Source organism: Achroia grisella, unplaced genomic scaffold (assembly GCF_030625045.1).
Source record: "Achroia grisella isolate CSIRO2021 unplaced genomic scaffold, CSIRO_AGI_Agris_v1 utg902, whole genome shotgun sequence".
In the NCBI taxonomy this organism is placed as follows: domain Eukaryota; kingdom Metazoa; phylum Arthropoda; class Insecta; order Lepidoptera; family Pyralidae; genus Achroia; species Achroia grisella.
The window spans coordinates 661,645-676,386 of record NW_026713060.1 but is presented as its reverse complement, the minus strand read 5'-3'; the positions used below and the strand labels follow the sequence as shown (position 1 = coordinate 676,386).

The 14,742-nt window shown below is 32.2% G+C and overlaps 2 protein-coding genes and 1 non-coding gene across 3 annotated transcripts; 1 reads left to right on the top strand and 2 right to left on the bottom strand.

Moving 5' to 3' along the window:
- Nucleotides 1-3,145: 3,145 nt before the first annotated feature.
- Nucleotides 3,146-8,399, bottom strand: LOC131853438 (large ribosomal subunit protein eL8). The gene is made up of 7 exons (XM_059204325.1): nt 8,281-8,399; nt 7,785-7,899; nt 6,691-6,840; nt 5,900-5,988; nt 5,126-5,257; nt 4,149-4,271; nt 3,146-3,350 (listed from the first exon to the last, which is right to left on the bottom strand). Exons 1-7 carry the CDS (start codon nt 8,293-8,295, stop codon nt 3,168-3,170), a joined length of 807 nt encoding a protein of 268 aa, XP_059060308.1. The 5' UTR covers nt 8,296-8,399; the 3' UTR covers nt 3,146-3,167.
- LOC131853486 (small nucleolar RNA SNORD36) lies at nt 6,983-7,056 on the bottom strand. The gene has a single exon (XR_009357989.1). It is a non-coding gene; the product is annotated as a small nucleolar RNA SNORD36 (small nucleolar RNA).
- On the top strand, nt 8,376-12,495 carry LOC131853464 (uncharacterized). The gene is made up of 2 exons (XM_059204359.1): nt 8,376-8,460; nt 11,354-12,495. Exons 1-2 carry the CDS (start codon nt 8,376-8,378, stop codon nt 12,493-12,495), a joined length of 1,227 nt encoding a protein of 408 aa, XP_059060342.1.
- Nucleotides 12,496-14,742: the final 2,247 nt, after the last annotated feature.

The window sequence follows — 14,742 nt, the reverse complement described above, 5'->3', positions numbered from 1 at the left end:
CCGCCACAAGTCTGGACAAAATTTAAAAAAAGAATCATCAAAATCAATGCAAAGATTCAATGCAATAAGCACGTAGTAGAATTGCTTGGTAACGTAAATATTGACGTAACTCTAGTTATATTACACATATCTTACAAATATTTAAGATCAGTTAAATATGTCTTACATCGATATCCAAGAGATCAAAAAAGGAAACGAGAGCGATAGAAAAAGAGGTGGGTGGCATGACATAAGGGCAGTGGCTGGACCAACATGGAGAAGGAAAGCATTGGACAGTGGAACATGGAGTCTATTGGAGGCCTATGACTTAGAATAAGGTGATGAAGCCAGTGAAATAGCAATAAACAACATTAAAATTAACATCGGTATCAAGGCTACAAATAAATATTTGTATTGTTCTATCTGAATTTATAATTTTCAAGGTAACGTTCAGCTAAGCCCAATATTAAGCACAGGATTAACAAACACACTTTGAGGCGTCTTTGTAAGTAGTTAAGCCAAGTATATTATAAATAATTTGATACCGAGTGGAAGGGAATTGATAGTAATGTGCACTGATGACCCCATTGCTAGCAATGTACTCAGGTTGACCTCCACGCGGTTCCCCTTCGAAACCGTGATCAATTTCTGGTGAATTAACAACGTTTAGCTAATTCAAATTCAAATTCAAATTCAAATTCAAAATATCTTTATTCATGTAGGTTTATTACAGACTCTTATGATATGTCAAATCTACCGTCAGTTCGGAATGATATCGAGATGAGAAGAACTGACAAGAAACTCAGCTCGTATTTTTTCAAATAATAGTGGAACATGTTTATAATAATATACAGCCATTAAAATTCAAATTTGGGAGAATAGAGTGACCACCAGCATATGCTATCGCAAAGAACAAAAAATTTAATCAGTGTTCACAACCTGAACAGACCAGTCCCCACAAGCAGCACCCGTTCACGAGTATGACGTACGAGCCAGCCATCATTGTACTCAACCATATTTGAGGGAGCACATCGACCCGGCCCACCACGCCGCCACAAGCTTGAACTTTATAGCGAGCATGACTGACCTGACCTCATGCTCATCCTATCATCCTCCACTGGTTCCCCGCCATCGTAAACCGTTAGCGCAGGCAGGTGAACCATATTATTATCGTCCATTAAAAAAATTGATATGACCACAATTCTACTTTCATACCTATGCTGCTCTAATCCCGAAGAGCTTATGGATTAATATGATTTGTTGCCAGTGTTTCTATCACACTATGCAATTAATTTGTTTTTTTATTACAATATAGGGGCCGATTATTTGATCATTTGTTATATTATAATTAAATAATATAGTTTAAACTAGCTGTAACGGCAAACGTTGTTTTGCCTTAAAATAAAAATAAAAAATTAGGGTTGGAAAACCCCTAAAATTTAGGGGGATGAAAAATAGATGTTGGCCGATTCTCAGACCTACTCAATACGCTCACAAAATTTCATGAGAATCGGTCAAGCCGTTTCGGAGGAGTATGGGCACGAAAACTGTGACACGAGAATTTTATATATAAGATAATAATCCCGTGCATGAACAACTATTGATATAGGATCGTCATTCAAGTAATCGTTCAGCGAGTAGGCTTTGCTCAGTAAATATGATGTTTTGATGCTTTGTTTCCTAACCATCAATTCGCTTCTGACGTTTAATTGATCGGAGCAATCATATCTACAAAGGGTTATACGGTTTCACTATTTGAAACGTTTTGTAGTTGCATTTCATTGAAAATGTGCCGCGAGTGTAATTAAATTGTGATTAATCGCAGTTTTAAGTACAGTACGAGTTTATTTATAGCGCAATTCAGCACGTTATTAATTTATATATTTATTGTAGGTACGTGTTTGATTGTCTACCAAAGATTTGTACTAATTCTCTATGCTATAGGACTATGTATCCATATTCCATATCCTTGTATCAACTATTTAAAGTTCTATCGCTATATAGAGGTAACGTATAAATATATAGGTATACCTAAATGTTACAAAATTAGTTCTAAGGCATAGAGAATTAGTACAAATTTTGTATCAGACTTAAATTTTGAACACGAATAAAAACATAATGAATAAACATACATAAGAATTGGTCTTTGGTCTCATCACTTATACAAATATGAAGAAGTTTAAACATAGACTAGGCTGTATGGTCTAAGGATCTTTGCCTGTTCCATCATTGAAAAGGAGATGGACCAATATCTATGGGAAAAAAATCTCTATGCTACACGATCTGATATATTGAAACTTTTTTTCAATAATACAATGAATTTATTGAAATAAATGTATCATTAATATCGTCTTTTTCAGATCTTGACTACGACTAACGTAACTTAGTCGAAACTTGGTAAAAACTTTTATTTACAGTTATTCCTGTTAAGACCAGATTAAGCTTTTTTATGACACAACTCGTAAGTCCCATCTGATTAATTGCTAAATTATACCAGTTTAGATCAGCACCGGTTTTCTTTGTGACTTTGTAAATAATGTGTATTAAACACAAAGTTTAAAAACATTTAGTACATTTATGTGCCTAAAATGGAATAGCACTACCGATATCACGTGACATTCATATGACTCATTTAGCTTTAGAAAACCATTGGAATTTGGGGGTGGCTAAGTCTTGGTGAGTCAAGGGTTAAAGTACTTGGTCTTTTGTTCATTCTATAATTTTTCCACTGGTGATCCGCCAGCGTATACCATTAGGGCAGGTAGGCACTATTCCATTAAAAATACTGCACCTATAGTTACAAACTTAAAAATTTGATTTGTTGGACAATTGACTTTCTTTATTTTGTATATAGCATGTTATTTTCTAACATTTATTTGTAATATTATTGTCTATTACCTATACATATTCTATTATGCTATACATGCGACGCCTAACACTTGTTTCTTTTCCCTACCCAAAGGTTGTTGGGAAGATTGCTTGTTTGCGATAAGATCAGCTTTTGTATATCAATATATTTTGTCAGTATATTTCTTGTATTAGATGTAATAAAGAGTTTATAAATAAATAAACATTACATAATTTTAAACGTAAGGTAAAAATATACGATCCAGGCCATTTGGACTCAATATGAAGACAGGAACAGAAATGAAATAATACAACTATATAAAGGTCTAATTTTATTGGGTTCAACCCTGTTTCTGCGCTAACTCGCGCGCCTTCGCCTTCTCAAGTTTAGCGATGCGAGCGTTGGACTTGTTGCCTAGCACGCCACCGCCCCAGTGTTTGCGGAGCTCTTCGTACCGCTCGTTGAAGTTCGTCTTGATAGCTTCCACCACCTTCGAGAAGGCCGCCCGGTCGCCAGACTCGACCTGATGGATGTCCAGTTGTCAATTAGAAATAATATATAAAATTTATGATTAAGAGTGCAGTGGTAGCGTAATCAGATAAATCTATTGGTGGTAGATGAGTTAACCGCATGGCATTCAGATAGCAAATAAATCATCATATATACGTGTATATATTAAACTAATATATTAAAAAGCAAAAAATATTTGTAATTACCAACTCAAAAAATACTTTAAATAATTTTAAATATTCAACAGAATATATAATAAAGTAATATATATTTTAAACAAATTAAACATACCCATATATGTGGTATATGCATTAAATTTTGTAGACATAAAATAGATGTCAGTTATGTGTAAATAGGCTAAATAAAACCTTTCATACAATATAAATTATTAACTAAATAATTATTAAATCAAGTAGAGTACATAACACTTTAAGCTATAATGTATAATATATAGATTTCTAACATTAGTAAAAAAACTAAGATATAACATGTAGCATCTAGCTGTACCAAATAATAAAGTTAATTAAAAACACTACATTTAATTTTTAATTTTCAATAGAATTAATATTTACAATATCTATTCTAGACATAACTTTCAATTTACTTACAATGTGAGGTTTTCAATTTGGCTGTATTTTCTCGTTTATACTGATTTTGTAATTGCAATAAGTCTGGTCTTTTTGTAAACCATATACATAATTTCATAAACCGGTGTAGTACATACTGACAATAAAAATACAGCCACATTGAAAACAACAATTCCTTTGTTGAGATTAGTTAGAAATCACCAAGATAAATAAAAAGTACTAACATGTGAGAGTGCTAAACAGGTGCAGGTCTTGCGGTGTACCAGAGCTCCAAGACGCGATTTGCCTTTGACAATGCAATATGGGACTCCCATCTTACGGCAGAGGGCTGGCAGGAACAATACCAACTGTAAACAATATTAATAGTACATATTGAAATAAATTAGGAATAAAATTGGTTTAAAATAGAGTGTCCTTAAGCTCAGAGTCAACAATCTTCATGCAGCATGTCAACATAAATGTTTACAGCCTCAGGTGAAGAAATTCTAACATCACTGCAACCATTTTTCATGATTTCACTATCATTAAACAAATTAAATCAATTTCTGTTTTTTTTTTCAAGTGGATAGGCAAACAAGCTGCAGATCTTACAATTGAGAGAAGTTATAATCACTGTCTGTAATTATACAGCACCATGTACTTCGCAATGGTTCATAGAAGTCATTTGCATAGACTTTATATATGGTACACAGGTCAGTTCCTAGTGAAATGGAATATAGGTAATTTTTTTCATTCCATCTTAAGATATGTCATACAGAATTACAGAACTGACAGTATTTGAAGTAGTAAGATCCCATTAGAGTAAGAGCATAAGCCAAGTTCATTGGCCAATGGGACTGTTGAATAAAAATAAATTAATTTTGAATAATTTATATACATTTTTTATGTAATGACGCACATCTGCCATCAGTATACATATAACTACTATCATGTGATGCCCATCCTCATCCAAGCCAGGCCTCATCATCCATCATGCATTGTTATTCGGAGAACCAAGTTGTTCCTGTAAAGTTACTGAAGCATCTTACCCTCCAACCGCAAGTCAAGTAGTCTACAAATAAGCTTCTTTACAGCTCACTTAAATGGATAAGACACTACCAGTGTGATCACCCACCCAAACAATTTTATATGATCGCTACTCATGGTATATTATCAGTTTTTTAAAATAAACATCTATACAATTCTATACTTTAATACATACCTCAATAGGGTCAACATCATGTGCAATGACTACAAGCTGGGCTTTCTTCTTCTCAACCAGCTTGGTCACTGTGTTGGTACCAGCACGGAGGGTGTTGGGCCTTTTCGCTGGTGGTTCATCCTTCTTTGCAACCTGTAATATTATATTTTTTAAAGAAACATTCTACATTGTACTCAAATTTAATAAAATTATTACAGCATCAGAGATCTTGGTGGTTGAGAAGTCTTCATGGCTTTCTGACCTGTTTGTTATGCATCATGTCAAGTTGGCACTGTATTTATTAATAAGTGTCTACTACAATATTACAAAAGTGACATAAAGATATTTTGTCTACAATGAACTAAAGAAATTATTATTTATTTTAAAAATTTCTTTACCAATAGAATGCTTAAATACCAAGCAGTAATATGAATTTAATCTTTCCTTATATTATTGTATTTAATTGCTCTAGTTCCTCAACCAGATGCAACTTTAAAACACCTCTAATCACTCCCTCTATTCATCGGAGATAAGATCAGCTATAAGCAAACTATGTCTGTATAATCATTTTCTTAAACACACTGTCTGTTCTTTTTTAGGTTAAAGATGTCCTGATCTATCTTCACATCACATTTTAGTATATTACTTCTAAAAAGGTAACAGACTGACACACTTGCATATTTATAATATAACTATGAATTGTTCATATAATTATATTATCTATGAAGAAAAAATTAGGACCTACACATGAGTTTCATTAATTTTACTTTACATGATCTATGACTTATATTCTACCTTAGCTTCAGCAGCCTTCCTCAGACGCTCTTTCCTGACAGCTTCAGTCTCCGGAGTGTATTTCTCCAGAATCTTGAACAGGCCTTTAGCTGAAATAGAAACAATGGAAATCTATTAGTTTAAATTTTTATTTTATATATAAACATATGTTAAATATATAAAATCAGAGTTAAAAAGCTCGTATATATTATTTGATAATCATAGTGATTCATGATTGCATATGGAAATCATCATGTACAATTCAAATAGTTGTAAATGGGAATAACAAAGTATATATATATATATTTTTTTATTCAATTTTTGGGCTATTGCCAGGTGTTGTTGTTATGGATAATAATGGAATGGCGCACCCGCCTGCGCTAATGGTTTACGTTGACTGGGCACCAGTGGAGGATAATAAGATGAGCATAAGGTCAGGTCAGTTAGCCCATAGTGGTAAATTACCCATTAATTTATCACAATAGTTTCCAAGGGGAACCACATGGAGGTCAACCTGACATGGTACATTGCCTGCACTGTAACAGTTTGACCTACATAAATAGATTGTGCTCGCCTTTTAATAAAGTTCGCTACCTAGACGTGTCAGGGAGGGAGAATTCAAAGATATTCTTAGGACCAATGATTTTTATCTCCTCAGGATAAGCGTGTATACTTTTCAAAGGAGATATTTTATGCCCGAGTAGGCTACAATCATATAGGTTGTGGTATTAGCAATATAGATTGGGACTAAATAGTGTTGTGTAAATTATCATGACATTTTTTAAGTTAATAATTAATTCACATTTTTTTACCTGTTGTCTTGTCAAGTGTCTGGGTGAACTGGTTGATTGGTGGGGGCACCTTCAGACGGCGCTGCAGCACTGCCTTCTGTCGCTGGATGCGGATGTATTTGGGCCATCGCACAAAACGAGACAAGTCGCGAGTTGGCTGGATGTCCTGACCTGGTGACATTAAAGCAAATGATGCATATATCAGAATGATATCTTTGTTGTTTGAATCTATGTACCTACTAAAACACACTTGAACATGTAGAACATAAACATGTTCTACATAGGAATATTAGTAAGTAGTCCATTATCATAGACCAATCAGTGTTAAAAAGCTCGTAATTTTTCAACCACATGGTGGAATTCAGAATATTTTTTACATCATTTTGGTCTTTTATATATAATATAATAATATATGATACAAAATACTATACTATTCCATAAATAAAACTTATTTGCAGATCATGTCCAGGTTAGCAACACATTTATAAAACATTTATTATTGTATGAAAATTTAAAACTTGTACATCTTCATATTTCAACTCATTTCCATAAGACAAAATATCATACAATCTTATATGATAAAAGCAAAAAAATCATGTATTTGCTCAAGGATCTTGATATGAATGACTTCACCCAAACAAGAATATATGAGACACTATAGAGCTCATATATTCTTAACATAACTTCCTCAATGTTGGGTTTGCTTGCCAAATAAAGACACTTTTATAATTTATATTTAAGACTACATATATCATATATGTGTGAAAAAGTGAAATTAATAAATAAAAATATGCAAAACAACAAAGTTATTATATGATATTTTATACATTTAAACAAAGACATAGACAATATTGTTCATGGTCATTGTCTTTACAAATACAGTAACCTGGAAAATTTACTGAGCCATGCTTCATATTTCACTCTCTGTACATAATTATCTGCGACACAGAAAAATTAAATGTGCACGCAATTACAATAGACACTCTAACCTTAAAATTACATGTTAACACATCATCTTACGGGATGATAAAAAGCGCCCATTCACATTTAGCAGAAATCAACACATTATTTAGTTAATGGTCGCCCAACACTAAATATTAAAGCTGAACACTTACCAATAGCAAAGTTCTTGGTCCTCTTCTCAAAAAGTGGATTTACAACCTTTTTAGGTTCAACTTTTTTAACCACCAAGGGAGCCGCGGCTATTTTCTTCCCTACCTTCTTCTTGGGCTACAATAAAATAATAGAAATGAGTAAAAACATATTTACTACAGTTATCATATGAATTTTACAATAATTATCAGAGATCTTGGTGATATTCTGAAGGTAATCATAGAACTTCATGCGAAATTTAACATCACGGTAATTTGAGGTTATGTTGTTACAACCTGATTACAACATTTCACCCCTAATACATGCATTAAAAATAATGTTATTGATAATTTCTAATACAGCATCCGCTGAGCAATAAATAACCAAATAGCTACATACGTCGTACGAACGCAATAATCAGAAAAACATCATTGGGCTAACATGGTAATTTAAAGTTCAAAGGATATTCACTTGTTAACACAAAAATATATCAATTAATTAAACGCACATGGTTTTTACCTTCTTCTGCACCATCTTGTTTGGTTTTTGATTAAGTGATTAATAGGCCACGAATAGATACGTGACCTAAACAAATTATCAAACTATCGGCATAAATGGCCGAAATGAAAAGAATGCTAGTTTTTGAAATGACAGCTATCTGGGAAAAGTCGTCACTTGTCACAAATTTAAGTCAGATACGTCAGTCGAACAGTCAGTTTTGAAACTTGTCTATGATCAGTTTCGATGTAGTTGTAATTACGGAAATTAAAAGAATTTATACCATATGCCAAAGCAATAAAGTTAATAGTTAATTTAGTCCATAGATTCAATAACTGAATTCTCGTATGAGAATAACGATTAAGGATTTCTATCTCTTTCGCACATTATTCACAATATTCTTTTAACATTGTAATTTAAACGTAATTTAAAGACGTTTAACTGTCTTGCAATGCAATTACAGTGGCCATGATATTTATGATGTAAAGTTTAAGTTTGTGGTCAAAAATCCTGCAATTATTAAAATAATCCAAGATTATTAATTGACTAATATAATAATAATAACATGAACAAAATCTAACTAACTATACTTATGGGTAGGTATATGACAACATATGTACATATAAATAAAATTGGAGTGTCTGTTTGTAATATTGAAATGATCGTTTTTTACTATATGCGTATAAATATAAATACGGTACACACTCCAAAATAACATGATTTACAATTTTTATCTGTCTGTCTATTTGTTCCGGCTAATCTCTAAAATGGCTAGACCGATTTTGACGGGACGGACGGGAGGAGTATCTTAGGATACTCTTATTTTAGAAAAATAAAGTCAAATTCCACGCGCATATAGAGGAAGGTGAGATATAATGATAGGGATAAGGGAAAAACTTAGCTGTGGCTAAAGTTGAAGACAAAATCGCAAGATTTCTGTTGATAGAGGTAGTGAATTTACTTAACTTTGTAACGGCATACTTATTTTTCTTGATATGTATGTAGTTTTTTTGTATTAGAGGTTTTTGTAAAAGTTTATTAAGGGATCATTTTATACACACCTATGTATAAAATGATCCCTGAGGTGTTGTAAAATAATCCCAGGGATCATTTTATACCCTAAGTTAACAAATATCAGTGAAATAAAACACTCAGCTTTTAATATTAATCATATGTATTGTTCATAACATTTTAAGTATGTAAGCAAGTTACACAAAATTTTTGCAGTCTTCTAGTTTCATTAGGGATCTATTTAGTAATTATCTATTACTCAATCAACAAAATTAAACATTAAACATGGCAACAAACTTTTAAAAGGTTTTAGAAATTAACAACATACCTAGTCAAGGAGTAGGTAAACAAATAAACTCTTTTTCTAAATAAAAAAACACAAATAATACTCATCATTATCAAAAAGCAATAGAAAAATCAATTCTTCATTAAAAAAAAACAATAATTTTCTTATCAGGAACTTAGAAATACCTACCTAACTGTACACGCGACATCGCGTATAGTAGTTAGTTAGGTATATATATAACCCTTCTTCTTTAATCACTCTATCTATTGCTAAAAACTGCTTTAAAATCCGCTGCGTAGTTCACAAGACCTAAATGAACAGACAGCGGACGTGACATTATTTTATACTAAGTGAAGATATCACTTTAATATGCATTTAGAATAGTAAACAAATGGTTACCCTAGCTGGATGGGTACCTGTGGAGGATGATAGTACGATGAGGTCAATTAGCCAAATTCGCTTGGAATTAGTACGATTATTTCCAGTACGGAAAACGGGCATCCCGACTTAAAAAATGTGCGGTAGATTAAAAAAAATGTTATGACTATTCAAACGTGCTTAAATTAAGTTTAATTGAATAAAGGATTTTCTATTCTATTCTATTCTAAAAGATACATTGTTGGCAATAGGACCACTAGTCTACTTCTCAAACTTTAAAACGTAAATTACACACTTAAACCTCAGAATTATACCTACTGTTGTATTATGAAAATGACATAAAACTCCTTCATTAGTTTTGAAATTACCGCGAAAACACTAATCTGTATATATAGCGACAAACGGGCAGGTCTACAGACCAAATCGCACTCGTAATCGTTTGTTTATAATTATATTGATAGTTGCATATTTATAAGTAGGTATAAGCGTTTTTGAAGCGTATAAGAATAAAAAGAAATAAGCTTGTTAATATTATGTGGCACTATGTCCACATTTATTAAGATTAATAGTGTGTGATTTATCTCTCTCTCGTCCTAACTATGTATCCTAAGTGATGATGGGATCAGCTTTCCTTATTTTTAAGTTTATTTGATTTCTAATCATCAAATAAACGTTTTAACTATCTATCATACCAAAGCAAGAAATTCATGCTTTCATAAACGCAGAATTTCTTTCTTTCGTTTCTCCTATTTTATACATATAAGTGCCTATTCCTACTTCCCACCTACACCTACACGTTAGACCGACCTAAATATTGTTCTAGCATTGTAAGCACTCAACAGCAAGTCAGCAATATTTTTCGCTCCAATTTTCTCGTAGATATTGTATAGTATTTTGTTTTATTTCAATGTCCGATATTACTTGTAATTTACGATCTACATTTTGTGTTGAATCGTGAGGTACACGTAATAATATTTTATTGATATAAAAATAAAACATTGAACAATGCTCGCTTTTTATTTCCTTGTACCATAAAGTCGTGATAAAAGATTTAATGGTAGAAGTTGTACTGAAACATGCATTTCAAGATATATTATATTGAAATTTTAGGTAAAGTTTAAGCTTATATCCGTGTGGTATTAACTCGAGTAGGTAATTATTTATTTTACTACTAGCAGACCTGCGCAACTTTGTCTGTATTACACTTTGTTGACATTTTCGCGCAATTTACATGATATCTTTTTAATTTATAGCCTATGTGTTATTTGAATATTATGTACTTTTTGCGTGAAAGAGAGACACATATCCATCCGTCCGTCTATCCATCCATACTCATTGTGAGTATCATCCATTGCGTTTATAATATAAGTAAGATTCAAAATTGATAATGTCATCTATAACAATGATTTATATTTACAGCAATATCATGTTTATCTGAAGCCGTGAAAGTAAATATGCACGGTTCGCTAGTTCTTGGGAAGGACGTAGTGGACACTATTTCAGACTTTCTTGGAAATTCTTACATAACCGGAAGACGATATTTAAGAAGTAATAAAGTAGACATCGTTACTTCACTAACAGAATCCTCAAAACTTTGTGATTCCTTAGAAATTTGTAACGATAACCTTGAAGAATTTGTTAATCAGTACGTAATCATACTCAACAAAGCGATTGAAACTATTCTTGGTGGTGACTTAAATCCAGGTTCAGGGAACAAAATACAGGTTGAAGAAAGTGGTTTAGTATTCGTTGAACAATTTAAAGATTTACTTAAAGTTATTAAGAAACTTTTGAAGTCTGCAAACAGTAAAATAACAGATAATAGTCATAATTATATTTGGACTGATATCGTTAAAAAAATAAGTGCTAAATTTCAGCATAAAGCAGTCACATTTATTAGAGATGAGATACATGGTAATGATATCAGTGAAATAAGAAAGAAGTTAACTCAGAAAATAATAATTGCTATAGTAGCTGTCGAAGTTAGATTTCTATCAAAACTTTGTTTTGAATACAACATTTGTGCACAGCTCAGTTTCTGTACAAAAGCATTGAACACTATACTAGAACGCTTCGAGACATTGTCTGAAAATAATACTAGAATATTTGTTAAAGCATTCTATGAATCTTTGCTTGATACAACGTTTTATTCCTTGTTAAACGATGTCACGGCAAATGAATTTCAAATTATCTTAAATGATATGCATTATTCTGAAAACATATCGGCGAAGAATATTCTTCATTCCGTACATAAAACTGTCAAGACCAGAATTGAGTGTGTTAACTCAAAGACGGATATTACTAAGGGTTTTGACGTTAAATTAGTGTATATTATTTTATCAGATATGGATTATATTACTGACCAACACAAACATGACCCATTTCAGATATTTACAAATCAATTCCTAGACTGGGCTAACGGTGAAGGTAAATTAAAGAAATATATTGATCAGGTCATAAACAAGATCAAGAGTATGCTATCTAATATACCAACAGAAGTGACACTGAAATTAATTAATGAAGTGAGAGTATTTTTGGAAATAACAGTAGATCCAGAATAATAAGTGTTTGTTTCATTTCTTACAACAAAAAATTACTTCTTCTGTTGTCGTCCTGACAGAGTGGTCGTGGCTTTCGTGGTATCAGACGATGCTCTTCAACAGGTAGTATCATTTCTGTGAAACAAACACTGAAGAATCCAATGCATGAGATTGTTTTTTTTTTATTTCTATTAGTAGTTGTAAGCAAAGAATTTCTCAGGTTAGATTAAAAAAGCCCAGGAAAAGCTTGGTAGGATAAGTGTTGTGTTCACCACGGCATAGACAGTTGACCATGGTTTGATTACCCCATCTTGAATTTAGGTGTAGTTATAGTCATAAAGTAGTTTCAATTACCCAATTGTTACAAGTTATGGTGCATACAAAAGGTATAAAAGGCGGAATTTCAATCAATAGGCGTTTTCCAATTAACTTTAATCAAGTCTGGTTACCCGTTCGCAACACATAATTGACGGGATTCCATTATCATAATGTAGAGCCTGGGCCAGTTTCCTGTTGGTTTAAATAGTGCAGGGGACACAGTACATTTGTACATGTACAAAATGTCATGATAGAAAAGTACCTTATATTGGGAAGTTTCAGAAATGATACGTCGATGCAGTGGTACTTTTTATTCCTATTTTTATATTACATTCTACATAAATTGCGTCGCTGTACATTCACGTCTGCTCGTCTCGGTCGCCTCGAAAAGAGTGAGAACAGCCCCCTCGCTCCTTGTTCCCGGCCTCTTTATATCTACTACTATTGGTGGCGGCATAATCGTGTCGCCACCAACATCACGTGACTCACTATGATTCCAAATTTGAAATGTAATATGTTAAAAGGATATTGATTTGCCCATTTTTTTTCAAAAATACTTAAATGGTTTTGAATGTTTGCCTAAGTTAAACGTAATTTAAATATTTTTGAATAAATACGAGTAGTCACATCAATATCCTTTTAATATATTTTAATTTAAACAGTTTTTGCATGTAAATATGAATCCCAATTTCCCTTGGTCACGGCATCACGTGTGAACGGCTTCGTGAATTCTTTTTTTGTTATAATATTATGGCGCTGGATACAAGTTGTGTTTGTTATTGCCAGTAAAATATTCTTATGACAGAAAAAAAAATCTAAAGTTGCTCGGTCCATAAGAAAAGTTATGTTTGTTAAGTATTTTTCAATGTTTGCTCATATATTTATATGTAGAAACAATATCCATAGTTATGATAGGACAACGACTGTCAGGTCCAGCTAGTTATGAATAGTTAGCTAGTTATGGTCGCCCACTGATGGAAATACGAAAAACCATAATTCATTTAAAGTATAAATTTGATGATTATCCAGGTTTAATTGTTAAAAGCTTGCTTCACGTATTAATATATAAATTACTTTGATAACAGCACAGAAACAAATCTCAATTCGCTAATTTGACAATTAACAATATTGAAATTACATTGACGTTTTATTATCAATCGTGTAATGTAATGATAGTGTGTGTAATGTTTTATTTATTGATTTAATATATTTTTAATGCATAATTGAAACTCGCAACTCGGTTTCACTCGCGTAAAATTTATAGCCTGTATGTTATTCTGATGTTTAAGCAATATTAGTGTAAAGTTTCGTCAAAATCCGTTCAGTAGTTTTTGCGTGAAAGAGTAACAAATATCCATACTCAGAAACTTTTTCACGTTTATTATTAAGATTACTTAATTTTTTTTGAAAAAAGTGACGTTTTTATCACTGATATTTATAATACGTTAAGTATTAATATATAGATATTTAAAAAGTAGTCTCCTAAACTATTATTCAAACTACGGCTAGTGAAAATAGAAAACTATATTCATTATTTAAAACAAACTTTTAGCTGTATATCCATTACCTGTACATTAACATATACATTACATATATCTGTGACAGGGTGAGAAGCTATGTTAATAGAGAGAGTGCTTTGAATAAAGATACGGCCCTTACTGTAATGTTCCTTACAATGCTTGAAATGCTTATTAATAATAATAATAATATCATGACAATTTACACAGCGCCATCTAGACCCAAATTAAGCTAGTTAAAGCTTGTGTTATGGGTACTAGATACTGATATAAATACATAGATACATTTTTTTTCGTAAATACATACATATTATACATAGAAAATACCCAGACCGATACAAACAATCATACTCAGGAATACAAATGTTTGTGCCGTGCAAGGAATCGAACCCGCGACCATCAGAACAAAGGCGGTGTGCTAAACCGCTAGACC